This window comes from Mastacembelus armatus, chromosome 17 (assembly GCF_900324485.2).
Source record: "Mastacembelus armatus chromosome 17, fMasArm1.2, whole genome shotgun sequence".
Lineage (NCBI taxonomy): Eukaryota > Metazoa > Chordata > Actinopteri > Synbranchiformes > Mastacembelidae > Mastacembelus > Mastacembelus armatus.
Genome location: NC_046649.1, coordinates 11812689 through 11838477, shown reverse-complemented (window position 1 = coordinate 11838477; position 25789 = coordinate 11812689). Strand labels below are relative to the sequence as shown.

At 42.3% G+C, this 25789-nt stretch overlaps 1 protein-coding gene across 1 annotated transcript; it reads left to right on the top strand.

The window, feature by feature from the left end:
• Window positions 1-1155: 1155 nt before the first annotated feature.
• LOC113134458 (potassium/sodium hyperpolarization-activated cyclic nucleotide-gated channel 2) lies at window positions 1156-25789 on the top strand. The gene is made up of 8 exons (XM_026313840.1): window positions 1156-2339; window positions 4566-4989; window positions 6961-7122; window positions 13891-14109; window positions 23548-23694; window positions 23881-24121; window positions 24209-24373; window positions 24840-25789. The coding sequence occupies exons 1-8, from the start codon at window positions 1162-1164 to the stop codon at window positions 25787-25789; spliced, it is 3486 nt and encodes a 1161-aa protein (XP_026169625.1). The 5' UTR covers window positions 1156-1161.

Genomic DNA, 25789 nt, shown 5'->3' with positions numbered 1-25789 from the left:
ATTGAATGCACCACTGCTACATTAACCTTACCAGGAAATTCAACTGAACCTTAGTGTAGCTGTATACTTTGACTAATGATATTGTTAAGTAAGTCTATGTGGCGATATGTGTGTAAAATTATTCACACAGGTGACCAAAATTAGACTGAACTACATCAAAGAAAACAGGCAGCTGCTTAATTTCCTCTGCAATAACTGCGGCACTTGAATATCATGGCCATTGTGTCTGCAGTACATTACTAGCTAACTTGGTGACCCTTCTTTCAAGTGGTATCTGCATGGATTATGCAGTATCTGACTCAGCCTGTGAATGTTAAAACATTTTGGTTTGTCAACTGTTAAAAGAGGATGTGAATAGGTACTTGATTACATCTTCAGTGCTTTTTTATGGTCTTATGGTTTTATGACCCGCACTTTTATAAAATAAGGACCGAGACAACACAGCGGACTATAATGTTTGCTGGTGCTAAGAGAATATATAGGTCTATGTATAGGATACATATGCATATACCAACTAGTAAAAATAGTTGAAAGGTACAGTGTGTCCCCCCTGGAGGGGGTGGACCCACAGCTACAAGCACCCAAAGGTTATTGGAGAGGATTTGTGACACATGAAAAGCTGACCTAAGCTGTGGTCACGACCCCTTCTTTTCTTGTGTCACTCACAAAAAAAAATATTGAACATCTTTTACCCCTTCTGTGCTCCGTCCTTGTGGCCGCTAGGGTGCACTAAATACCAACTAAGGGTGACATCAATTCAGGGAGGTTGTCATTGAAAGCACCTTCTGAGGCGTATGACATCATATGAGTGTTCATTAACACGTGGTAATTAAACTTTTGATGTCGGTATGTCCTGTGACTGCCAACACCTTAAGCATCTATTTCCGTGTAATAATTTTGGCATAGATTCTTCAGTCAAATGACTCAGGGGCCTCAGCTGGAAATGAACTGAATTAAGAGCAGCTTAAGATAATAGTTAAATGATATCTGCCGCAGTCAAAGGGCTCAATTAGTTTGTTGTCTGAGCATCTTTGGCACAATGACTAGTGAAAGTATATGCAAAGGAGTCACGTCCACTCCTCCCTCTGTACCCCCCCCCCCCTCTGTCTGATTGTTTTTTTCCACAGATAATTGGAGACTAAATTTGATATTCCCAATGTCATGGACAGGAATGAGGTTTCACCGGCATCTGCGGCCGAGATGAAAAAAAAGGCGGTGGGCGGTAGTGGATGCAGTCACATCAGCGCACCCGAGGCTGCTGCGTCCAAGTGCACAAGAAGCATCAACAGCTCCTACTGTCCGGACTCCGGTTCTTCCGGCGCACCGAGCGCTAAGCAGCCCGGTGTGCCCAGCGACGTCGTGATGGACGAGACGGAGGACGGAGAAGAGGAGTCCAAGTTTCAGCATCCGCGGTTGCGCCGAGCCGGGGGGAGCGGCAGTGGCGGAGGTGGAGGAGGAGGCGGCAGTATTAGGATGAAGAACTTTACGCCAGGAGGGGGAGCCGCGTCCTCGGCTTCCAGGAGGAACTCCAACAAGGAGCCCTGCCTTACGCACACAGAGGACGCTCCTGCCGCCCCACGGTCCACTACTGCTTCCAGAGCTACCGAGACCCAGACACCCAGTCCGGGCGATGCTGCCCAGCGCGGCGAGACCAGGAGAGCATCTGGGGCGGAGGCGTTGGAATCTGCCGTCGCGGGAGAGGTTTTAAACGCGACAGTGGGTGATGGTTGCAACAGCGTCGCTCCAATTTCCAGCATGAAATGCAACAAAAACGGAGAATGCAGGAGGGACTCGGGTACCGGGAGCCTGCGCTCAATCATCTCCAAGCAGGAGAAGCAGACAGGCGGGTCGGCGAGGGCCGAGGACGGAGGGAGCGCCAAGCGAGGAGCATGTAACTCGACCACAGCCAGTATGGACGGCTCAATCACACCAGGCGGGTCCCTGACTGGGGGGACCGGAGGAGAGAGCGCAATCCCCGGCTCTACTCCCATATCCAGTGGTGTCTCCGAGAAGAAGGACTCCAAAGTGTCCTTCTCTAACGCGCCGAGCCGGAAAGCGTCGTCCTCACTGCATGGTCCGACTCAGACTCAGACCCAGCAGCCTAGGAACTCTGTCACTTTCCAGAAGCCGGAGGATGGACCACCAATCATGCCGGCTGAAGATGCGGAACCTCGAGGCAGCCAAGCCAGCTTCATGCAGCGGCAGTTTAGCAGTATGCTGCAGCCTGGAGTTAACAAATTCTCCTTACGCATGTATGGTAGTCAAAAAGCGGTGGAGAGAGAGCAGGAGAGGGTAAAATCAGCTGGAAATTGGATTATCCACCCTTACAGTGATTTCAGGTAAGAGCTGCCACTGGTGGCACGTTGAAAGTCCCGAGGGACCTTATGGGTCCTCGGTGTCATCTACAACTTACTTTATAGTGAGTAACCACTGTAACTCCACCATGGGAACACATGCATAGTGATTGTTCAAGGCTGATGGCTTCTGACTTTTCAGTCCACCCCTCATGACTGAATCTGCAGAGATCTGAATCGATGCATAGCAACGTGCTGCCTTTAGTCCCCAAACAACCTGTTGTCAGGCAAATCGACTTCACAACAGTGTCTTATGAAGGTTGTAAACAAACCCTGTTTCAGTCTGTATGGACAGGAGCATGTCTGGGATGCTCAACGAGCCCGGCCTGCTAACACATCTCGACTTTTAGTTGCAGTGCGCTCACATTTAACAAAGAGGACAGCGCTCTGACGCTCAATCGAGTTCATTTAAAACACCATTGTTATCAGAGATAGACTTATCATCGTTATTAGTCTATTATAAGCCCTGCTCTGCGACAACAGCCGTGCTGACAGGATGTCTGTGCTATGCGCGTCTGTATGTGTGTCTGCGTACACTCAGTAATGGAATGTCACCTTGAGCCAAGTGTGCGAAAACCTCAAGCATGCTCACTGGAGACATATCCGCCTGTACGACTCCCCGGATCCTGCATTTTAATGTCGGACGCACCGTGTTTATCTCGGCTGAACACTGATAACACAGCTGGACATGCAGCAGCTATTTTCTCATGCAAATATTTAGGGAAATCTGCGAGAGAAGAAGGCTCCTAGCGAGGTGGCCTTGGTTAAAAAAAGAAAAATCCTCTAAGCTCTTTAGTCGACATGTATCAGTGGCTGAATTGCTTTTGGGTAGGTTTTATTCTGTGCTGCATGATTTGGTTTCAGAACCACACGGAGTGGACAGCTCCCTTCTAATTTGGAGTCGGCTGGTGCGTTTCCGCGTTGCCTTTGAACCCCCCCCCCCCCCTCGCAGCGCCATTCATGTTGGGCCCGTTTGAGTCACATAGCGCCGAGCAGGTAGACCACAAAGCCTGAACCTGGGACATGTCACCAGGAGCAGACGTGTAATCTGACACGGACACGCCACTTTTGGGGACATTTCTTTATCACGCAAAGTCCCAGTCGACGTGAGGCTATGGCCGCTTCTTAAACTAATAAATGAATAGTTACAGAAGCAAAGTTGCGCCGAACATCATCAGCGGGGCGGCTGTTGTTGTTTTTGAGGAGTGCAGGAGTCAGAGCTTGTTGCGTAAGTCGCAGGGTAATGACTCAGCGCTGCACCTGTCCTGCAGAGACGTCTCCGACGGACTCAAACCTGTGTACTTTCACCCTGTATGTCCCATTACCCAGACTGCCACATTAGTACTGACACAGAGTAGCAAGACAGCAGCCTTCATGGCATCTATGTGTAGAAGAGCTCCATGTGTAAAGAACCTAAATGTCCCCAGCAGCTAAAACTTACCTGACGTTGTTTTTTCAGCTTGATATTTCAGTATTTGCATAAACTGTTTTCTTATTTTGTTGTTTGATAACCAAATTTACACTACAGAAGATCTGGAAAACTGCTTGTGCTTAAAAATTCAGAGTGAAGTTAACTGCAAAGAATATGATCTACACCTGTAAAAGGTGTTGACAATACATTTTATACAGCAGTACAGCAGTACCTACAGAAGTCTGTTTGGATTTCATCCTGTTTGTTTGTAAAAGGCCTGATTTTACCACAAACATAAATTATATACCTACTGATGAAAGCAAACAGCACACACACACACACACACACACACACACACACACACACACACACACACACACACATATATATATATATATATATATATAGAGAGAGAGAGAGAGAGAGAGAGAGAGAGAGAGAGAGCGAGAGAGAACCACCTTCACTAGTTTTCTACATACTCAGTTTTACAGCAGGATGGTCGGAAGTAAAGCAAATGCCAACAAAATATAAATAATAAGAAAGGAGGATGAATCCTGCCTCCATCCTCTTATTGCTTTGCATATTCAGGCAGGTGAAATGTAGCTCCTGTATTTCATTTACACGTTTCCATTTTGAGTTAGGAAGTCTCTTGTGTCTATCAGCTTTCCACAGCACCTCCCTTTTATTTAATCTGACTCTATTTTTGCCTCTTTTCCCCCTCCCCATCCCCTCTTCCTCTCTTGTATACACCCATGTAAACACACTTTCATGTACACACCTCAACTACACATGCCTCCTAGGTTCTACTGGGATTTTACAATGCTGCTGTTTATGGTGGGCAACCTGATCATCATCCCTGTGGGCATCACCTTCTTCAAGGATGAGACCACTACCCCCTGGATCATCTTCAATGTGGTCTCTGACACCTTCTTCCTCATGGACCTGGTACTCAACTTTCGCACTGGAATCATCATTGAGGACAACTCGGACATCATTTTGGACCCTAAAACCATTAAGAAGAAGTACCTAAAGACTTGGTTCATTGTAGACTTTATCTCCTCCATCCCAGTGGATTACATATTCCTCATAGTGGAGAAGGGAATAGACTCAGAGGTGTACAAAACTGCTCGGGCCCTGAGGATCGTCCGCTTTACCAAGATCCTAAGTCTTCTAAGGCTGTTGAGGCTTTCCAGATTAATACGTTACATTCACCAGTGGGAAGAGGTATGTATTCCATGAGTAAATATTACATCAGCGATAATCATGCAAAAAGACTAAGAAACACCCAATCTAGTCAGTAATCAAAGGTCACTGATTTGCTGATGTTGGCTAGTGACCAAATCAACAATCTGGCTACTCCAGGTGGATTTCTCTGCACTGCCTGGAGGCTCGGTATTGATGTTCTCACCTGCCACCTGGTGGGAAATGCATAATGTCAGCAGGATGTTGTGGCTCTAACAAACTTTACACTCTGATTACTGTTATTGTCACACAACTCTCCCCTACCCCTCTGTCTCCCTGCCTGACCAGGCTGTTCCACAGGCAGCATCAGTTAGTCTAATAACCTATTAGCAGGGCAAACACAGTTAATCAATTAAGGCAGTAGAGGAAGTGCAGGTGGTGTAGAGGGTGATGATAAATATGAATCGCTGGAGGCCTGGTGACTATATGTGACTAATTGTTTCTTTAAAGTGATTGGAGAGGTTTGGTAAGCTGGCTTTTCCCTACAGGTCTGACTTGCAGACACTGAATGTGAAGATGAGTGCTGTAGCTGAGTAGAATCCCTGCAACCTCTAGACTTAACATATAAACCCAGTCCTGCGCTTTTTGGGTTCTTGGCTTTTATTTACACTGTAAGGGATGCACTCTGCTTCAACTTCTTGTGGAACTACTTTCTTAAATGTAGGAGAGCAGCTTGGGAGGCAGGCGGTTCAACAATGCCATGGGATTGCTCGACTTTTCGTTTATGCCTGTACTGGCAGCCTGGTGTTGGCATTTTGCAGTGGTGAGCAGCGGAGTGGGGCTGTGCTGCTCACTTGACCTTTGGATAATTGGATTTCTGAAGATATGATGTGATACACACACATACACACACAGTGGTGCATGATGGGAAGTGGTACTTGGCATGCATGAAGAATGAAAGCAGAAGAGAATGAGACGCTTATACAGACAATGCCTACTTTCAAATGACTGTCTCATTAGCGTTATCAATCATCAGTTTATTTTGAAAATCCAAGAATCTCCTCCTGAACTGCTTCTTGTTACCATAGCGTTCTTGGCGCTGTCCATGGTGATGATCACATCCATCAGTACTACTTTCCTCCGTCCTGAGTTAAAACATTATGATAAATAACTTCTCAGTTTATGTCGGATAAAAACTGACAGTGAAAACTCCATAAAGGTTAAAGCAGCATTTAGAAAGATCACTACATGTGATTCGTATCCAGTTCATTCTTTATGACTTCCATCGCAGATCATCACTCAGTAGTACGACTGCCCTGAGTAAGAAATGACCCATGTCTCATTCCTTCGACTTTATGAAACCACGTTGGCTCTTCTTATTATAAAAGGTGCTGTAATTTCTCCAGATTTAGACTTTATAGATATTACTGTATTCTAGAAGTCATCAAACTATTAAGTAGAAACAAGGAATAGTTTGTTGAAGTCAGGCACATAATAGACTGGCCCAAGTGACTGTCCAGTGTCTGAGAATGATTGATGTGTGAGATGACATAGACTATCACTTGTTAAGTATCATGATGGTCCGTGTCCATCATCCTGTGTGTTTGAATGTGTGTACTTGTACATTTTGGCATGTCTGTCTGTGTTGTTTGTCTATCACTGTGCCTGCAGGCTTGCGTGAGTGTTTTGTGTGTGTGACTGGACTCTATGTGCGTGTTTGAGCCTCTGATTGATGTCATGTATCTCTAGGTAACAGATGTCTTACTGTGTTTGATTCGGGACTGATGGGAACCTGTCTCCCCTACTCATTAATCAAACTTGGTATAATCCATAGGAGATGATGCAGCTGAGTGGGTAGCTGGTGAAATATGAATTCAAGGTCTAAAGTAGTTGTCAAAGTTCTTGCCTATAATACAACTGCAGTAGGAAGCAGTCTGTCTGTCTCTCTTTAAATCCAACATATTCTGGATCTCTGTCTCTCAGCCCAGTTCTTGTCTTATTGTCTTGCTCCAGATCTTCCATATGACCTATGACCTGGCTAGTGCGGTGATGCGGATCTTTAACCTGATTGGTATGATGCTACTGCTGTGTCACTGGGATGGCTGCCTACAGTTCCTGGTTCCCATGCTGCAGGACTTCCCCTCAGACTGCTGGGTGTCCCTCAACAAGATGGAGGTATGTGTCATGGAATCAAGTGTGTAAAGACCAAGTTGCACATGCCACCCGCCAACTGGTGATTTTTTATGAACTGATTGGGAAAGCACTAACCATGATCACAGAGTATTGATTGAAGTGTCTGACCCTCACCAGAAAACACTGGCTGAAAGTCAATCAATATCATGCTCTAGCATTAACAGATTAAAAGCCTGAAATTTTTATATGAACAATTGCATCTGAACGAGCTTTATATGATATGAAAGACCGGAAACTTTTGATTTCTTTGTTGTAGTGTTGGCAGAACATGGGAAAGGTAACAAAAATGGTTTGAGTCCTCCTTTAAATGAGTAAATAACAATAAATATAGACACTAGTCACTGAAAAAAGCTAGAAGGCTGATTCATCAATAAAGTCATTAGAATTTATCCTCTAAGGACCTTGGATATCTGTACAACATTTCTGTCAATCTATCCAACAGTTGTTAAGACCTTTCGGTTCAGACCAAAGTGGTGATCAAACATTTCCATCCATCATGTTGTTATCATGTAGGGTAGTGATGATACATACTACAGTTTGAATGAGAATGGTCTACCTTGGAAACAGAGCATTATTCAGAAAACCATTATTATCCTAAATGACATCTGTTGGAATTATTCTGTTACTGATTAAGGAGGAAAAGTCAGTGTTTTGTTCCAACAAATCAAGAAAATTACTAATATCACTGCCCTCCGCAGTAGGATTCAGCTGGTAAGACAGACATAGAAAACAACCTTAGGATACCAATGACAAAGCTGTGAAAAAGAAAGCAGAGAGAACTTGGCGCACCTCTAGATCCCTTGGTGCCTACTCTTCAGCATGGTGGGGTGATGACAGGAACGATAAAAGGGGAAAACAGAGGTTGGGGGGGGGGGGAGATATGGCTTGCAGCTGGGTTCTTTGTTGCCACGTCTCTCTCAGAGAGATAAAAGCTGGTCGTTTATAGGTCTGTCTGTCAGATCAGCCTTTTACTGAGTGAGGTGGCACCACACTAACCCAAAGACAAGGCACAGGTCCAAAATGGGGTTTTAAACAGATAGGATCCCGCTCCTCGACATTTATAGGACTGAACATAACTACTTGTAAATTTTAAATATGAAGTATTACCTGGATAATGGTAACGATAACGCTCTTGTTTTCATTGCTATTCCAAAGCAATGCTGGTTGAAACAAGGTGATGTGCTGATGAGAATACATTTCCTCTCTTTCATGTTGATGAAAGGGATGGACCCACTCTCTGTTTTATGTTTCAAACATACTGCAGTTTAACTGGCACTATTGTGTAGCACTTGGAAGTATTGACATTTTTATAAAATCATTAGAATATTGACTCGGGATCTCAGTATGCAGGGATATTTTTTGGACTGATGAATGGAGCTTTCATGAAATATTTGATCAAATTGAATAAAATCATGACTCTTGAATCATGACTCCTTGAACACCAGAAATAACAGAACTGAGAGATATGTTTATTTAATTAGAACTGAAAATAATAGACAATTGACTCATTAGTCTATTGACAGAAAATTAATCACCAAATAGTTCGATAATCAGTTAAGTCACTTAAGTCAATCAAGAATACCTGCCCTGGTTCCAGCTCCTTCATTGTGACGTTTTGCTGCTCTTAAATCATAACTTGTTGTGAATTGGGTACTGTTGGTCAGATAAAACTAAAATTATATGAAGAACCATGTGGGGTCTGAGAAGTTGTGGTGGGCATTTTTCATAATGTTTTGACATTTTCTATATTAAATCAAATCAATCATCAATCGTAAAAATGATCAATAGTACATCAATACAGCAATATGTGGCTATTCTGAATATATCAATAGGAGCTTTCTTTAGCACAACAATTTTAACTTTAAGAGAACTTGAAAGTTTCTGCTGTTAATAGCTTCCACTGACCAAAAGATGATTACCTTGTGCAGCGTTTGAAGCCCAGGATGATGAAGTTTCGGGCTGATAGGCCACTGACTTGTCTACTGCTCTTTCCCTTTATATTATCGAAGACAGTCTGCCTCCAGAGAGCAGTCACTCTCAAACTGAAACCCTGTTCTGGCATGTCACAGGCCGCCTACAGCCACCTGAGACTGCCCCCTATTGAGTGGCTGACAACTTGTAACCTTAGCCATTGTGCTCGGCCATCCATCAAGGCTTGCACCCTACAGTGGCTCTGGTGGTGTAGCAGGACCCAGGTGGTGTAGGGTGGGCAGGAGCCATGGAGGGCGTTGAGAACATGCTGTAACTCTTGATGACATCCACTAAAAAGTAATTGGATTCATTCGAACTTGTAATACCTCTGGGAATATAGGTTGTGTTTGCTTACACACCAACCTCCATCCATTAATTTAATTTATATTATATTTAGCATTAGCTTTACACAGTCTTGTCAGCCAGAAAGTTAATTTTCATGGTAAAGATCTCGCCGCATCAGACAGTGGCTCACTGACAGCAACGCTAACTGACAGACACAGCGTGTATAGTTTCCACTCTGTAATTACAACTGTGTGTGTACTCATCCCTACATCACAGAGATTTCTCTTTCCTATTATCCCCCACTGCTATCAGCAGGAGAGGGCTGTGCTGTACAGTGCTCTGCTCACTATGTAAGGGTTTAATTCACTTTCTTTACTCACCCCACCTTGTTTGACCAAATTGTGTTAGAGGTCTGCTGCTGATTGTTGCAAATTTTATTTGAACTCGCTAGTCCACTAACAGCATACTGTTAACTGTAAACATGAAAATTGAAAGCCACTGTCCAACCTCTGTAAATGGACAAGAAATTAGTTCCTGTTTCCGGGCCAAGGAGAGAAATGGATGTAATTATCTCAGTCTCACAGGAACACAGGTGTTTTTGTTCTGAAGGATCTCACTGTGCTGAGTACAGACAGTGCTACAACATCCTCCTCAAGCAAGAAGTACCGTTACTGCATTTAAATGTTAGTCAAGCAGCAATGACTTGCTCCTTGTATATTGAGCAGTTCAAGCTGCTCACACTTCAAGGACCAATGTTGTGTCCTGACTGTAACTGTTTCCCAGAGAAATACACCTTAACCATACCCCACTCTCCAGTTCATTGCTGCTTTTCATACTGACATCAATGGATTCATATCTCATACATTACCTCATGAGAGAAAAGTTCAAAACAAACCGAATGTGACATCCTCCAGTCATTATGGCAGATATTATCAAAACACAACACAATAAAGCAGCCAAACAAGGGAGCAGCTACCACGACTGGAGGCTGAAACTACTGTGGAAGTAACTTCAAGTATAATGGCCATTAGATACTGGTACCAAAAAAATCCTGGGTCTAATTTACTCTAATTCAAACAGCATCAACTTTGTGCTAGAAGTACTAAATCAAAGATCCACTTAGTCAATAGTAAGTAAGTTATTTTTCCAGACCAGGAACAAAAATCTCTGCTGCATTTGTCTATTTGTTGTAATCTGTCTCTCATAACTTAAAAACATCTGAGTAAATAAAAGACTCATGGTGATTAGAAAACTTGTAAGGAGTTTGTTATAGCACGATAGAAAACATTGTTAGTTATATTTTAACAATTGCCTTTATTGGAATATTAGAAACTTTAGGAAACATAATTATTCAGTTATTTAGACAAAATCTTTCATGCCACCCTTGTCCAGATGATAAGTTTACCATAAAAATTGGGAGCAGGTGGAGCTAGTTCACGTGCCTCTGTCCAGAGCTAAGAGATACTCCTAGCAGCACCTCTAAAGCTAAAGCTCACGAATTAACACATATTTGGTTTACCAGTAGACGAACAGAAATCTAAAAATGTCTATTTCCCTCTGCTTCAGTTTTCAAATAAAGTTAATCTAACTATGTTCTGCCCCATGCTCATCACGCAGGGGTGAGAGTGGTATCAGTGTTTTCATTGGAGCAAGAAAGTGAATAAACTTATTTCCCAAAAGGTTAAACATTTCTATTAAAACCATACAATGGAATAAATTAGGGGTTAAAGCATTTAGCCCAACACATGCACACCAGTCCAGGCAGCCACCCTGTTCGTTAAACCTAAAATGAGCCCTCATGGGCCAGAGGTTGCTTTGGTTTTCACATTGAGTATGAACATATTTCACCTCACATATAACAAGACCACACACGCTCACTGAGGCAGGATGAGCTGAGGGAAGAAAGAAAACAAGACAGAGAGAGGAAGGAGAAGGCAGAGCTGACTACACAATAAAGCCCAGATAAGCCATTGTAGACTAAACTGGTGGGTGTGTGACAGGGTCCGGCCAGTGGTTTTGTTGCATGTGCATTGATTATCTTTCGGTATTTGTCTAGCTTATCTGTCGTTGGACAGTCATTGGTCATTCAGTGTGATAGAAGTCCATTTTCCATTATCTGCTTCTGCCTGCCTCTCCTAATTTCTCAAATCCTTGCATCCTTTAGTCCTATTCAGAGACTGAGTCCTTTAGTGCTCAGTGCAGAGAGGTGTGAACATTGTATGCCTTTGGGTTAACTTTTTTGTAACTTTACTGGTATGTCTGTGGGAATGGCAACACCCACCATTAGTCCAGTTTGAAATGTCTCAAAAAATACTGGATGGTATCCTGTCCACACATTCATGCTCCTGTGAGGATGAACATAATTTAGGCCTGAATGTTCTGGGAAAATAAAGATCCCCCATCTTCAACACTCATATGATAAACCCTGATGATATACGGTACTGTATGCTGCCAAAGCCCTTTAATCTGAGACCACCAACCTATTTGACCTATTTATCACTTTAGTTTTCTTTAGAATAAACAGTACAGAGCTGCTGGCATGGCAAACAGTGCACCCTGAGCTAAACACTGCTACATTTTGGCTGTTGTGGGTAACATGTCACTCCTTGAAGGACTGTAACTTACCTGCATGTAGTCATAGTGCTTGGCAGGTGAAATTCACATCAGAGTTTAATATGTGAAATATAGCAGACCTGCTGCACAGCAAGGTCATCGCAACATATGGAAAGACACATTTCAGGACACTGTAAGCTAAATTTATAGACTCTGAACTATCAGCTTCAAACGGACTATATGGAGACGGTGATTATCAACAAACCAACGGATAGTTCCCAAACTGAAATCTCTGGAGAGGGCTGTTGAGGCTTGTGAGGATATGGAGTCTCTCTCCCTCCCTCACTCTTGCCTGTGCTATTTCAGAATCAAAGTGCTCATCTATTATTCAATCTGTTGCACTCCACTGTTTCTCTTTCTGTTTTCATATACACCATTTAGCCTCAGCCCACTTGGTGGAGCTATATTTATTTTTCTTCTCTTTCATTTTCCATTGCTCATGATGGAAAAGTACTTCTTTCTCTATGTGGCCCTTTAATGGTCTGCCTCAAGGGTTTATAACAAAAGACACATGTAGCTGTGTTTTACCTGTGACTTCTTTACTTTTGTATCTAATGTCCACTGATTATTTAAATAATTGTTTCATTTATTACATTTTTTATTGTAAAACATTAGAAAAGAGTTAAAAAAGAGACTGCCCCTGTTTCCCAGGTACTTCTTGAATAAAAACGCAAAATATCTCATTTGCAGTCATATAACAAAGAGGTAAAAGAAAAGATGAAATCAGATAATATTTTGTCTTACAAACACACAAAGAATTCATTAGTTTTTAGCTTTTGAATATTTCAATGCTTTTCAGTGAAAACCATGTATTTCAAACTTTAGTGAGTTTTCATAAACTGAAAAGACCAAGTGTAGTATAGTGAAGCATTTCCCACATCTTTATCCGTGAATTAAACCTTTAATAACCCTGTGAATCCACAAAGCTTAAAACAGAGTTGTGTTTCTTAACTCATGAAAATTTATTTTGCAGACTTATTGTTTTCACAAGAATAAAATGGGGCTAGCTGTTAGAAAGAAAAAAAAGCAGGCAAAAATTGCATGTTTTATGGTGTAATAGCAAATGGGCTAATAGACTGCTTCTACACTTCTCTATAGATTATAAGAAAGGAAATAGTTGAATGGCTTTGCTGTCTGAATACAGGCTGTGATATCCATGTATCTTAGGAGTTTATCTGGTAGAATACTTAAAAAAAAAAATCTAGGTTTCAATCCTAACTTTTGGTTTAAGTTTGAATTAAATGGTGTCAGCAGTGTGTTGGGACTGAGGTCACCACAGTCACCACTCAGTGCTAATGAAGGGAAAAGATCAACAAAGGAAGCTTGATGGACAAATTGAGTGTGCTGCTCGGATACTCGTCTCCTTTCTGAGTAAGAGAGTTTTGACTGAAAGCTTCAGTGAAGTCACATTGATCCATTATTTACAGCTAAGATAGTATGCTTAGTGTTGATAAGAGCTGATCTAATATTGCTACTTGTTGTTTTCAGAAGTTAGGATGTAAGGTTTGTCCCTTCATGAATCTCCACAGAAGCAGCCTAGTGCCTGTAGTCTGTCACTGTCTGTAGCAGATTCCTATTTACACAGCGCTGAGAGGGCATTTTTAATGACCCATCATTACCATTTGTCTCTGAGGAAATAATTTCCAAACCATCTCTGCTTTGCTGATTAGGCCTCAAAGGATTCCCCTGATGATGTTTCCTCTTCCTCCCTCTTTCTAATGCAACTCTGTCCCTCAAGTTCTCATTTGTGTGCATGAACCCGCTGTTCCCAAAGCGTTTCTTCTGGTCCTTTACACACTTTCACCATACTCCCTCAAACATGCCTTTGTATATAATGAAAAATGTTTTTAATTGTTTATCTTTATTTTTCTCTATCCACAGAATGATACCTGGTCTGAGCTGTACTCCTTTGCTGTATTCAAGGCAATGAGCCACATGCTGTGCATTGGTTATGGCCGGCAGGCCCCGGAGAGTCTATCAGATATCTGGCTCACCATGCTGAGTATGATTGTTGGAGCTACTTGCTATGCTGTTTTTATTGGCCATGCAACAGCCCTTATCCAGTCTCTGGACTCTTCGAGACGGCAGTATCAAGAAAAGGTGAGGTGCTTTGTTAAATCAACCCTGTCCTACGTGATGTTGTTTCCAACACTCTTTTGTTTGCTGTTTTCTCCAAACCACTTAACATCCAGATTTACACTTTTATTTGTACTTGAAGGAATAGTTTGACATTTTGGCAAAACACTTTCTTTTGCCTGGAGTCATATGAGAACACATATACTACTCTCATATCAGTCAGTAAATGTGAAGCTACCACCACCTCTGGCCTCGGTTAGCCTAGATCAGCTCACAGTTTCTGGGTCAGGGCAGAGTTTTCAGACTAAATATGCTCAAAGGATGTTTTCTCTGACTGGTAATATCAACATCCGGCTCCTCTCATTTTTTAATGGTGATACAGGCTGTTGCCATCAAATAGAAGCTTTGGAGTCCCACAGAACAGATGTAGTCAGTATGTCAGACCATAAATGTTTGTGGTATGTTGTTGTGATTTGCATTATATGCTATGAGATGCAACACACAATTTTATATCAAATCAAATCAAAGCATGAAGACTGAAAATGGGGAAAATACATGTCGGTGTGTCTCAATACAGGGGCTGCATCCTTCGAAGGCTGCATTTGAAAGCCTGTAGCGTCACAGCATTGCGACAAGACTGTTCTGTGCCTTCTATTCCCAGGAAACAAAGGCTTGTTGTATCCTTTGCAGCCCAACATATCCCAACATGCTTTGTACACTGGTGACAAAAGGCGACCAGACACAAGTAGTGAATCTATGGATCTAGCGGAGTCCGAGTCCACCTTATTAGACAGCTGTAAATAATGGGTTTTGAGTCGAAAAGTCAAATAAATGACGTAACAATTCTTTAAAAACAAGAGGCCTTAAGAATCTCTCGGTGGTGAGCATTTTTTTAACACCAAACGAACAAATATAACTAACATTTCTGGCTCCATCATTTGCGATAATATTAATAAATGTTCCCAGTATCATTGTCCAACTCTGGGCCACCTGCTGTTGCTAGGCAACAGGAGTTGGTGATGCAAACAGGAAGTCCTCTGTAGACAAGGCTGTCCTATTTCATTTCAGCTCATACTTCAGCCTATACAGACTACAACGGCTACAAAAGGCTGCACTTTTGTAGACCACATCCTTTTAACACACTCCCTGAGTTGAGACACAACTGGGGACTGTCCAAAAATAACAAAACCCATGAAACCCAGCAGGGACCTTTCTGTGTGGAGTTTGCATGTTCTCCCCGTGCTTGTGTGGGTTTTCTCCAGGTACTCTGGTTATTTCCCACAGTCCAAAAACATGTATGTCAGGTTGATTGGTGACTCTAAATTGCCCATAGGAGTGAGTGTGAGTGTGTGAGGTTGTTTGTCTCTATGTGGCCCTGTGATGGACTGGTGACCTGTCCAGGGTGTACCCCTGCCTTTCACCCAAAGAGAGCTGGGATAGGCTCTATGGTTAGAAAAGTGTTAGGAAAGATGAACACCATGCAGTGTTGGTTGTGCTTTTCACACTGTGTATTTGGCAACAATGGCTGTATAGATGAAACAGAACTGATCACATGTTCATTAAATAAGAGAGGCTTAGAAAATAAGGAATGGCTTTATATCTAATAGGCAAATAATAAAACCTAAAAATTGCATGTAAGTCTGCATATACTGTATGAGCGGATATGCAGTTACATTACATTATCTTATGTTACATTCAGAAGAATGGCTTCATTCAGCTCCTCATAGAGAATTTTATAGATTTTAAATGTAAGAAAACAAGATCACTGGTATTGACTTGACATCTGTTGAGACTTGACTGAATTTGGGTAATGGAATCAGTATCATGGGAGAAAAAGGATCGGTTTTAACGTGGTTGAGGAGTTTTGGACAGCTGAGATTTGTGGTTGAAAAACACCTTCAGAGACCAGTTTTTTAAAATTGATCAAAACCATGGTTGCTCATTAACATATGCATCTTTTTTTTTTTCTTCCTTTTTCTTTGTTATTCACAAGCTGCAATGGATCTTGCATTAGTAAATATTTGCTGCAGATCAAATAGAAATTTAATGTAGCTTGACTGAATTTATCTACAATGTGGGATTTGTATCCAAAGTGTAAAACTGTGTCTATATATAATAGTATTATGTAGCATCAGGTCACACAAGTGCAGTTTCCTCTGGGAGTTGACCTTAATCAACATTATTATACACCTACATTAAATAGATTTAATGTTTGACTCTCAGACATCTGTTAAAAACAGGGATGGGCATGGGATGAGTACTGAGTAGTGCTGCAGCAGTGGCCTGTAGTGGTAACAGCGCAGCCTCTCTGTTTCCAAGCAGAGTCTCGCTGGCTGGGGAGCAGAGGATGTGTTGCTGGCTTTGAGCAGCCAATCAGAGGCTGCGGGTGTGTTCGGCCAGGTAGAGCCACATTGCCAGGGGCTGGTCGGTATGTGTGTGTGGTGTGGGGACGGGGGCGGGGGAAGGTGGGGGGCAGATGAGGGAGAAAACGAGATATATAGAGAGAGTGATATAGAGTGTGTGTGTGTGTGTGTGTGATATGATGTCCCCTTGGGCAGCAGTAGAATTGATGAGGCAGCAGACCTGTGTGTCCTGCCAATGTCATCCTGAAGGTGACGTAAGCAACCATGGCTGCCCCTCTATTTTTTCCTGACCGCTCACTCACTGGCTTCCGTCTGCATTCACCCCTTTTTACATGATCTCATCTTTTCTTTTTTCTTCCCCTCCACCCCTGAAATATTTTCTGCTGTTGTCTCTCTCTCTCCTCCCCTCCTGATCTAAATTTCTCTCTTTCTTCTTCTCTTCCCCTCTCTGGTGGTGCTGGTGTCCTTGAGAGGTGCAGTGCTACTGCTAACCGGCTGCTACGGGAGCAGGCGAGGGGGGAAGGGAAACCTGTGGTAGACTTGAGGGCCTTATTGTAGACCTAGTGCACTGTGAGATACTTGAACACTGTCTGTTTCACGTGTTTTAGAGTGTTTTTGTTGAGGCTTGTGGATGGTGTATAAATTACATCCAATAATTGGTTTAGAAGACAACAGTTCAGCAAGTTGAGTGCTGACTAGTGCCTTCGTGTTTCTGGGATTTAAAAGACTAAAAGGAGAGAAATCCATTCCGTTTATATATGAGGAGTGTTTTGCTATTGAGGGTTGAAAGTTGAAGTTTTGCCCTCAGTTTTCAATATCCAGCTGGATTTGTACTACCGGACATGGGAGCACTGACAAAAACCTTAAGTCTAATATTTAAGAGCTGTGATGAGTTGTATAAATCAGTATAATCCTCAAACAGTATTTTTTAATTCAGTTTAACAATACATTAGGAAAAAATATGCTTTCACATTAGAAATTTGTTCGTAATACTGTATGTGCTCACTTACATTTTTTAATGCGTCATCACCCCATCAGAGAATATTTCCTTTTTTCTGCTGAGGGCAGGGAAGTGCATTTCCACAGAGCCCTTTTTCTGACCAGTTGTCAGATTTTCTTTTTTTTCTGCTGCTCTGTGAGGATTAGTATTTCAGCTGAAGATGTGTTTATTTAAAAAAACAAAAAAAACAAAAACATGCAGAGCAAAAAAGTGCCAGCCATGCCAACGAGGCTGATGCTGATGCTTCTGGGTGAATTCGCCATGCCTCCAGATAGGACTGTGAGTGACATTTTTATCATTTGGAGAGTGTTAGCAAAACAAGTCTGCTGGCAGCATGTTACAGCCTCACTGAGGCTCGAGCTAGCTTTTTGTGGAGGTTTCTATTTCAGCCAAGCAGTAATGTCATCCTCAGAATCCATGCAGGTCAAATTTTGGGAGAATTTGGCTTGATGGCTTTGGTGCAGAGACCTATGAGTTATTTATACGTAGTAACAGTGCACAGTGCCATGCACGTAGCAGAGGGGCAGCTAGAGCTGCATAGAAACAAGAAGTCTGACTTGTGCTATGTTTAATACGCCTTTGAAAGTTGCAGTCAGGATGTGTGACTAATAGACGTGTGTTTTTTTGGTGCATCATATTTTGTGATGTTGCCTTTTTGAGTCAGACATGATACACTTCATGCAAAACTGTGCGAGGTCACTAGAAAATGCAGCATTAAAGGCCCTTCACGGCCCATGGTCCACCCAGTTTCATTTTGCCTGATTAGACCTCGGCCCATGCTGCATTCAAGCAGGAAAATATCCTGTTATTGAGACGTGGCAATGTTCAGGCAGTATTTGGCCATTTTACCTGTAATTTGTTCATCTCTGTAATTCTTTATATCTACACTCTTTTCCTGAATTTCCTCACCTATTCAGAATTACAGCTGTTAGGTTGACGTGAACTTTTTTTTTTCCCAACCAGCTGCCTGTAATTATGGCCTAACAATATGACCTGAATGTGACATGCAGCTTAAATGACATCTGTCTCAACGCCCATACAATAAACCTTTTCACAGCAAAAATCTTGATTTGTTAGAGTAAGAAAAGCTGAGGTGTAGTTAACATAAACAAACCACTATGCACAGTACCAGAACCCTGAAGCTGAAGCAGCTAAATGGAATTCAGCCACTGTTGCTTTCATAATTTACAACTGTGCTTTGGTAGATTTATATTTACTTATTTAAACATTTTGAATTTTTCAAATACATAGATTTACTGTTTTTCTCCTATGTTTTGTGCTAAATAAACCACTTTAAACCCAATTATAGTAACTAAAAAATAAAATACAGAAAAAAATGTTGTTATAAAGCTTGGATGCAAGCAGGATGCATGATTGTTTTCTACCATCTTCTCCTTTTCCTTCTTTCTGGCACCATCAACAACAGTGATCTGTCTTCTCTTAGTCAGACTGTCACTGATGGCTCCAATTATCCAGAACCTGACTGACTAAGAGATTCATGTTCAGTGTCTACAACAAAAACAGCATTTCTTTAGCCAAATGATATGCACCACCATGGTAGAAAGTGTGTTTGATATACAATCCCTTATCAGCCAGCATACTTTGGTCCTAACTCCCTTTGACTGAATTATAGGATTTTTCAGCATTTCCTCAAAAGCCGCCGATCATTAAAGGAGACTTTGTACTGTGTGAGACCCCACAGTGTGTGGTTCCTCCCTCTGTACACATCTTTGTGTTGAAGACAGGCAAGACAAGCTCTGATTTACCACTATCTGATTTTCTCCTCTTTGGTGAATGTGCTTTATAATATAAAAAGGCGATTTAGCAGCGAATGAAGTGAATGAATTATACATCCACATGGTCTTATGGGATGAACCCGAATTAGAATTTCCAATGGAGAGAGGTTGTGGAATGAACGAGCAGGAGAAAAGGGTGAGGAGAGGACTGGACGGGGGAGGAGAGGTCTTTTTATGCACGGTCTCCCTCCACGATCCCTGTCTGAGGGCAGCTATAAACATCTTTTTTATTTGTCAGTCTGTTGCTCTGTTTCAGTGCATGTAAGCTGATTATGCCACGTTGAAGAAAATGCAAACTAATTATATAATTAGTGGTAATAAACCTAATTTAAGATGGTCCTTGGTTTTTGTTGATTAATTTAAAGTAATTAGAACATTAAAAAACTGTTTTGCTTTACATATTATAGACATTTGGCTTTAAGAATCTCTAATCAAACCCAAACTCAAGATTCCTCAATCAGTGGCACTGAAAAGTAATTTTTCCAGTTTATCATTTTCATGTGCATAACCTGACACTTTCCCACACATCTGAGAGACAGCCTATGTATCTGTTTATCTGTCTAGGTTTTTGTCAGTCACTTTAAAAATGTGGAACAAAGATGTAATTTAAAAAGCCTATGGCTGCCGCTGGCCCAAATTGTGTTTACCATCTTTGATATGGGCCCATCATTTCTACTCTTGGCTGCTTCTTGGGACCACATCTAGATCAAATCGTTCTGCTATGGGTAGTTAAAGGGCTTAGAAATGGAAAACTATGTTCAAAGTCAAAGACAAAAATCTATGAATTTTCCTCTGATTGCCAAATTACGAAGTTCCCAAAACAGCAGTTTAGATGACAAAATGTCAGTGGAGCTTTTTGCTGCCACATATAGTGACACAGAAAATGGATGTCATTTTCACATTCATTTGGGTGTCAGTCCCACCCTCTGGGTTCTGTTAACGCACTGGCCAAACTTTTGCTCCCTATGGTCTGTGAAACTGGAGAAATTCCAGTTTGGCCCTTTGATAATCAATACAGAGCACTGTGACAAGGCTCTCATTAAATGCCACCGTCTAAGTTGCCTCATTCATTTACACTTAGTCGAGTCACTATCAGCTGGAGTGAGCTTCAAATCCCATCAAAGCTGCTTCATTGCAGCATCTTGGTTGGAAATGTGAGGTTTTCCCTTGCTGCCAGACTACCCCACACCCACACTTTGTTCACAGTCAGCACTTGGATTCTATGAAAGGCACACCAGCTGCAGTGTTAGCTTTGACACACTGGGTAAAGAGTTGTGGCACAGGGTCATTTCTTCAGGCCATGTTCCATCTGCAGATGTCAGGAAGCAGAGTCACTCATGCAGGTGAAACCTTGTGTTGCGTAACTTCATCAGAGGAGCAGTGCAGCTGCCCCCACCCACAAGACATTTCCTCATGCTGAATAATTTAAGTGTTGCATGTTTGGCTTATTTATGTTCATGTTATATGACCGAAAGAAGCAGCGTAGGTGACAGTAACACACAGTGCTTTTTCTGGGCAGAGTAACAATACTATTCCCTTCTGACACTGCAGAGCAATGAGGGGTCCTGGTATAGAAAGTAACATTAGTGGCATTTAACAATACCTACATATAATGCAGTAAGTATTAATTTTCATTGTTTACCTCTGTAGTGATGCACAGTGGGTCAAAAATAAAACAGGGAAGTTGAGACTTTAAGCTCGAACAGTGACGTTCTCCTGACTAGAGAAATCTTTCACCTAACCTGATTTTACCTGAGTTTTGAAATCAAATCTGTTTTTCATTTGCTACAGCCCAGCCCTAAGGCAAAAAGCACTGGAATAAGCAAAAACTAAGGATGGCTTAAGTACAAACCTGGCAGAGCACCACAAGGGAGGATGCCAAACATCTGGTGATGTCTACAGGTCGCTGAGTCCAGCCTGTTATTGACCACAGAATATTTGTTAACAAATATGAAACAACATGACCTTATTTAAGTTTATGTAAATGTCTTTGTTTATGTCTCCTGAAGTTGAAGGACTGTGTTAAAAAAAGGTTACAGGTCCTTCACAATTTCTCTGATGCGAATTTAATCACCTACTAATTAAAGCTGACAATCAGCAGTGTAACCTCAAAGGTAGTGTTTAATTTAATATCCAATAAGCTGAAGTGGAGATTCAATAGCGCAATAAAATGTTCAATTGTCTTATTTTTTTGTAACTGTAAATGCTTTAAATAAAGACTTTAGTTTGAATAATTTTCCAGCTGTATATGAAACTGTCCTCACAGGATGAAGTTTTAGGTGCAAAACTACAATGATCTGGGAGTTCTGTAACAGGGAGGTTTAGATGCTTTTCTGCTCAACATGAGTTACAGTACTGCCATCATAAACTCAGCGAGTAAGAGAAGATTCATTGCCTTGTGCTGAAATGGTTTGAGACATAGCTCTTCCCTGTGTACACATTTATTCAGCTGTGCACTTAAAATCTTTGCCAAACGTGTGTCTCTTTTGGAAACAGCGAGTCAGCTTGTCTGTTCCTGAGAGCAAACAATTTCCAGTGTAGGATTCATTTTTCTGATGCTCCTGAGGATCTAGGGCTTGTAACAGCGTGTAAGCACGTGAACCTTGTTGTTTTACTCGGGGCCTCTGACATGACACACAGCTGGTGACACAGTATTAGTGTAGCAGAAATCAACCTGGACCTTCCAGATGTGTGAATGTGTCGCTGCTCTGATACAAACCTGAAGAAGCCACTACCAGCTGATGACAGCTGAGAGTTTTTGTGGTGTTCATCCACCACAAAGTAGAGTTTTAGGACTGGTGGTGATAGAGGTGGTATGGACAACAACTTCCTCAGTCCCTGGAAGTTGTAAGTACACAGTATGTGCCAGCCCACTGAGCTGTCATACCTCCTCTCAAAATAGTGTTTTGAACAGCTTCATAGGTGCAGCGTTTATCTGTGGTCTTATGAAGCTTTCCATCTGAGCTGCGTTGAAGTGTACGCAGTGTGACAGCAAAGTACAAGCAGAAATCTTTTTTCAGTTTACTGTCTCTTCTGTTTACTGCCACATCTATCATTTCCCCTGTGTGCAGCCACATAGTTTGGGGTTTTCCAGCGGCTGAATCTTCATTCGCATAACCTGACTTTGTTGTCGTCTGACCCTTTACTTTCTAATGATCTGTCATTGGTTAACTTCTATGTAGCATTGGTCAAGGGCTGAGAGTGCCTTTAAGTTTGTGAGCATATTGTGTTGACTCATCCTGAAATAACATGTTATTTATTACTTGCCATTGATAAGATGCAGTTTGTGCTGGTAGTGACTTGTATTGAATTGAATGTAACAGCAAAAGAAAAAAATAATCTCTGAAAATGAGAAAAGACATTTCAAGAGCATCACAAATTAAGGCCTGAAGTTAAAGTTGAATCAGCACCTCTGTGGGGCAGTTGTCACATTCACGTGGGACCCATTGCAGTGCTGTTGTGTTGGACTAGCCAGTGTATTTATTAGTGTTGTTAAAGTAGACTAAATATACTAAAGAATGACCTTTAGACCTAAGCATATTTTGTGTAAATGAATATAAACCCACATGATGTGATCCCTTGTGCTGTAAAACTAATTGCATCATAACAATAGTTTTTCATAAGTTGTTTGCTTAGTCTTTTATTCGTAGCATTTTTTTTTTCTGTTGGTTTGTTAGTTTATGACATGAAAACACCAAAATCAACAATGTGTCAGTCCGCCTCTTAATGCTTTTTATTTTAAATCTCCTTACTGTGTCTGTGGCTCCCACCTCCAACCCATTCATTCTTCCTACATGTAAGTCTTTGATTTTTAGCAAACATTATGCAAACAGGAGTAAACAGAGCATATTTGGGGGCTAAAAAAAAAAAATCACATTTGGTGTTTATGTGAGTATTTACAGCAACACAACAGTTTATGTGGGACTGAGTCAAAATAAACTGCAGTGCCCACGTTCATCATAATAAAGGAATATGTCACCCGATGCGATGGTGTGGCTCTAATAGGTTCGGGGCCACAATGGCAGCACAGCTGTATGAGTTATCTTAGGCTCTGACTACACTGACAGTACTGAAGATTCATTCATTGTAGTTTTGGGCTTTTCACAGGGTTTGCTGACAGTAAGGAAAAGATAGACAGTGAAAAAATGCCAAGTGTCAAGCTAAAACTATTTTGCAGTTATCATCTCTGGCTAAGCCAACATGTTGACTGTGGGTCACTAAACACACTAAATACATATTTTGAAAATTATTATATGCAGTGTATTAACATAAAACTTTCTCTGTCTGACCCGCTCCTCATTAGTACAAACAAGTGGAGCAGTATATGTCCTTCCACAAGCTGCCTGCCGACTTCCGACAGAAAATTCACGACTATTACGAGCACAGATACCAGGGGAAGATGTTTGATGAGGAGAGCATTCTGGGAGAACTCAGCGAGCCTCTCAGAGAGGTGAACACACGATAATACACACAACATCTACATATTCGTATCACCTAGTAATGGTGTTATAATACAGTACAGAAAGATTATTTTTGTGTTTGAGGTCCAATGATGATTTACTGTGTACACTGTGATCTTTCCATCAGTAATGTGTAAATTTTACAATACAAACGCTTATCACATATGTCGTGACAGGAAATTGTCAACTTCAACTGTCGCAAGCTGGTGGCGTCCATGCCACTGTTTGCCAACGCAGAACCAAACTTTGTGACGGCCATGCTGACCAAACTGCACTTTGAGGTGTTTCAGCCACAGGATTACATAATAAGGGAGGGCACCATTGGAAAGAAAATGTACTTCATCCAGCATGGAGTCTGCAGTGTCATCACAAAGGGAACTCTCGCAATGAAACTCTCTGATGGCTCTTACTTTGGAGGTGGGCAACAGCTTGTTGCTTTAATGTTTTTTTTTCTGTTTTTATCTTCTTCTTTAAGCTGTTGTACTTTCTCGTTCCTTGTTTCAGAGATCTGTTTATTAACACGGGGTCGCCGGACAGCCAGTGTCCGAGCAGAGACTTACTGTCGACTCTACTCTCTGTCTGTTGACCACTTCAACGAGGTGCTGGAAGAATATCCCATGATGAGACGAGCGTTTGAGACTGTTGCCATAGATCGTCTGGACCGCATAGGTACAAAAAAAATTAGGATTATTACATTTAATTATTAAAGTTATGCCAGTACATGCATACATAACACTGTTGCTGTCAAACATTTACAGTATCTAGCAAGAAAAAATATTTAGCATCTGTAAAGTGTAACTTTGAGTGACTGTGAATGACTCTCACTCTCTGATTGTTTGAAGAATATTAATGTTGAAATAGGCAGTAAAATGAGCTGTGTTGTTCCCTCAGGAACAAACACAGGACACTGTAACAGTAGATGTGAGTACAGGGTGATAGTTTTCCTCTGGGTTTGTTCTGCTGGAGGATGTACCTGGTGTGAAGGACATCACACACTATATCTACCTTATATTGTCGTCCTTCTGCAGGACTCTTTTTTCCATATTTTTCTTTTGTTCTGCTTGTGTCCCTCTTGTTCTGTCCCTTCTCATTATGCATCTGCACTAATAGTTAATGCATTTATTTCCTTCTGCAGGTAAAAAGAACTCCATCCTGATGCATAAGGTCCAGCATGATCTCAACTCTGGTGTCTTCAACAACCGGGAGAACGAGATGATCCAGGAGATTGTCAAGTATGACCGAGAGATGGTGAAGCTGGTAGACCTGCAGCGGCCGCAGGCCATGTCTATGGCCCCCTCTGTTGGTGGTATCTTTGCTCCCCCTGGTCAGCCGCAGACAGGCTCTGCTATCGCCACCCTCCAGCAGGCTGTGGCCATGAGCTTCTGCCCTCAGATGGCAAGTCCATTGGTGGGTCCAGGAACTCTGCAGTCTCCTCGTATGGTGCGAAGATTCCAGGTGGTGCAGAACCTGTCCAGCCCAATCTCCATGTCTCCTCTTCAGTCTCAGCCACCTCAAACGCTCGGAGGAGCGTTTGGATCTGCAGTCTCCAGTCCACCTGTCCAAAGCCCACTCACAGCTTCAGGGCGGACTTTCCAGTACATGGCGAGCGCAGGACCCTCTGGATCCCAGTTGTCCCTTGTACAACACCATGCACCCAGCCCCACACAGACGCAGCAGAGGCCTGCCTCACACAAGAGCACCCACTCCCTTCATACAGGCAGCTTGAGCCAGGATACCCGGGCTCTGTCTGCCTCCCAGCCTTCACTCCCCCAGGAGGGAACACCACAAGCTGCCTCTGCGGCCCCCAGCCCTCCACCATCCACCCGCACATCCAACACCTCCATTGGCCCATCTCAGCCACCTCACTCAAGCCTGCCCGGGCCCTCGGGGGTAGGGAGATCAACGGGAGCTCAGCAGAGGGTGGCCTTTGCCTCCACACCTCCTCCCGGTGGACCTGCTGCTACGGGGGCAGTAGCAGCAGCTACTGGATCAGGACCTCCAGACTCTGGAGTTCCCAAGAAAGATTCAATTGTCAGCCTTCCAGAGCTAGACTCTGCCAGATCCCGGCTGTCTTCCAACTTGTGA

Coding starts and splice junctions, on each gene's coding strand:
- LOC113134458 (XM_026313840.1), top strand. CDS start 1,162: ATGGACAGGAATGAGGTTTCACCGGCATCTGCGGCCGAGATGAAAAAA. Junction 7,123..13,890: donor TGTCCCTCAACAAGATGGAG/GTATGTGTCATG, acceptor CTCTATCCACAG/AATGATACCTGGTCTGAGCT. Junction 14,110..23,547: donor GACGGCAGTATCAAGAAAAG/GTGAGGTGCTTT, acceptor GCTCCTCATTAG/TACAAACAAGTGGAGCAGTA.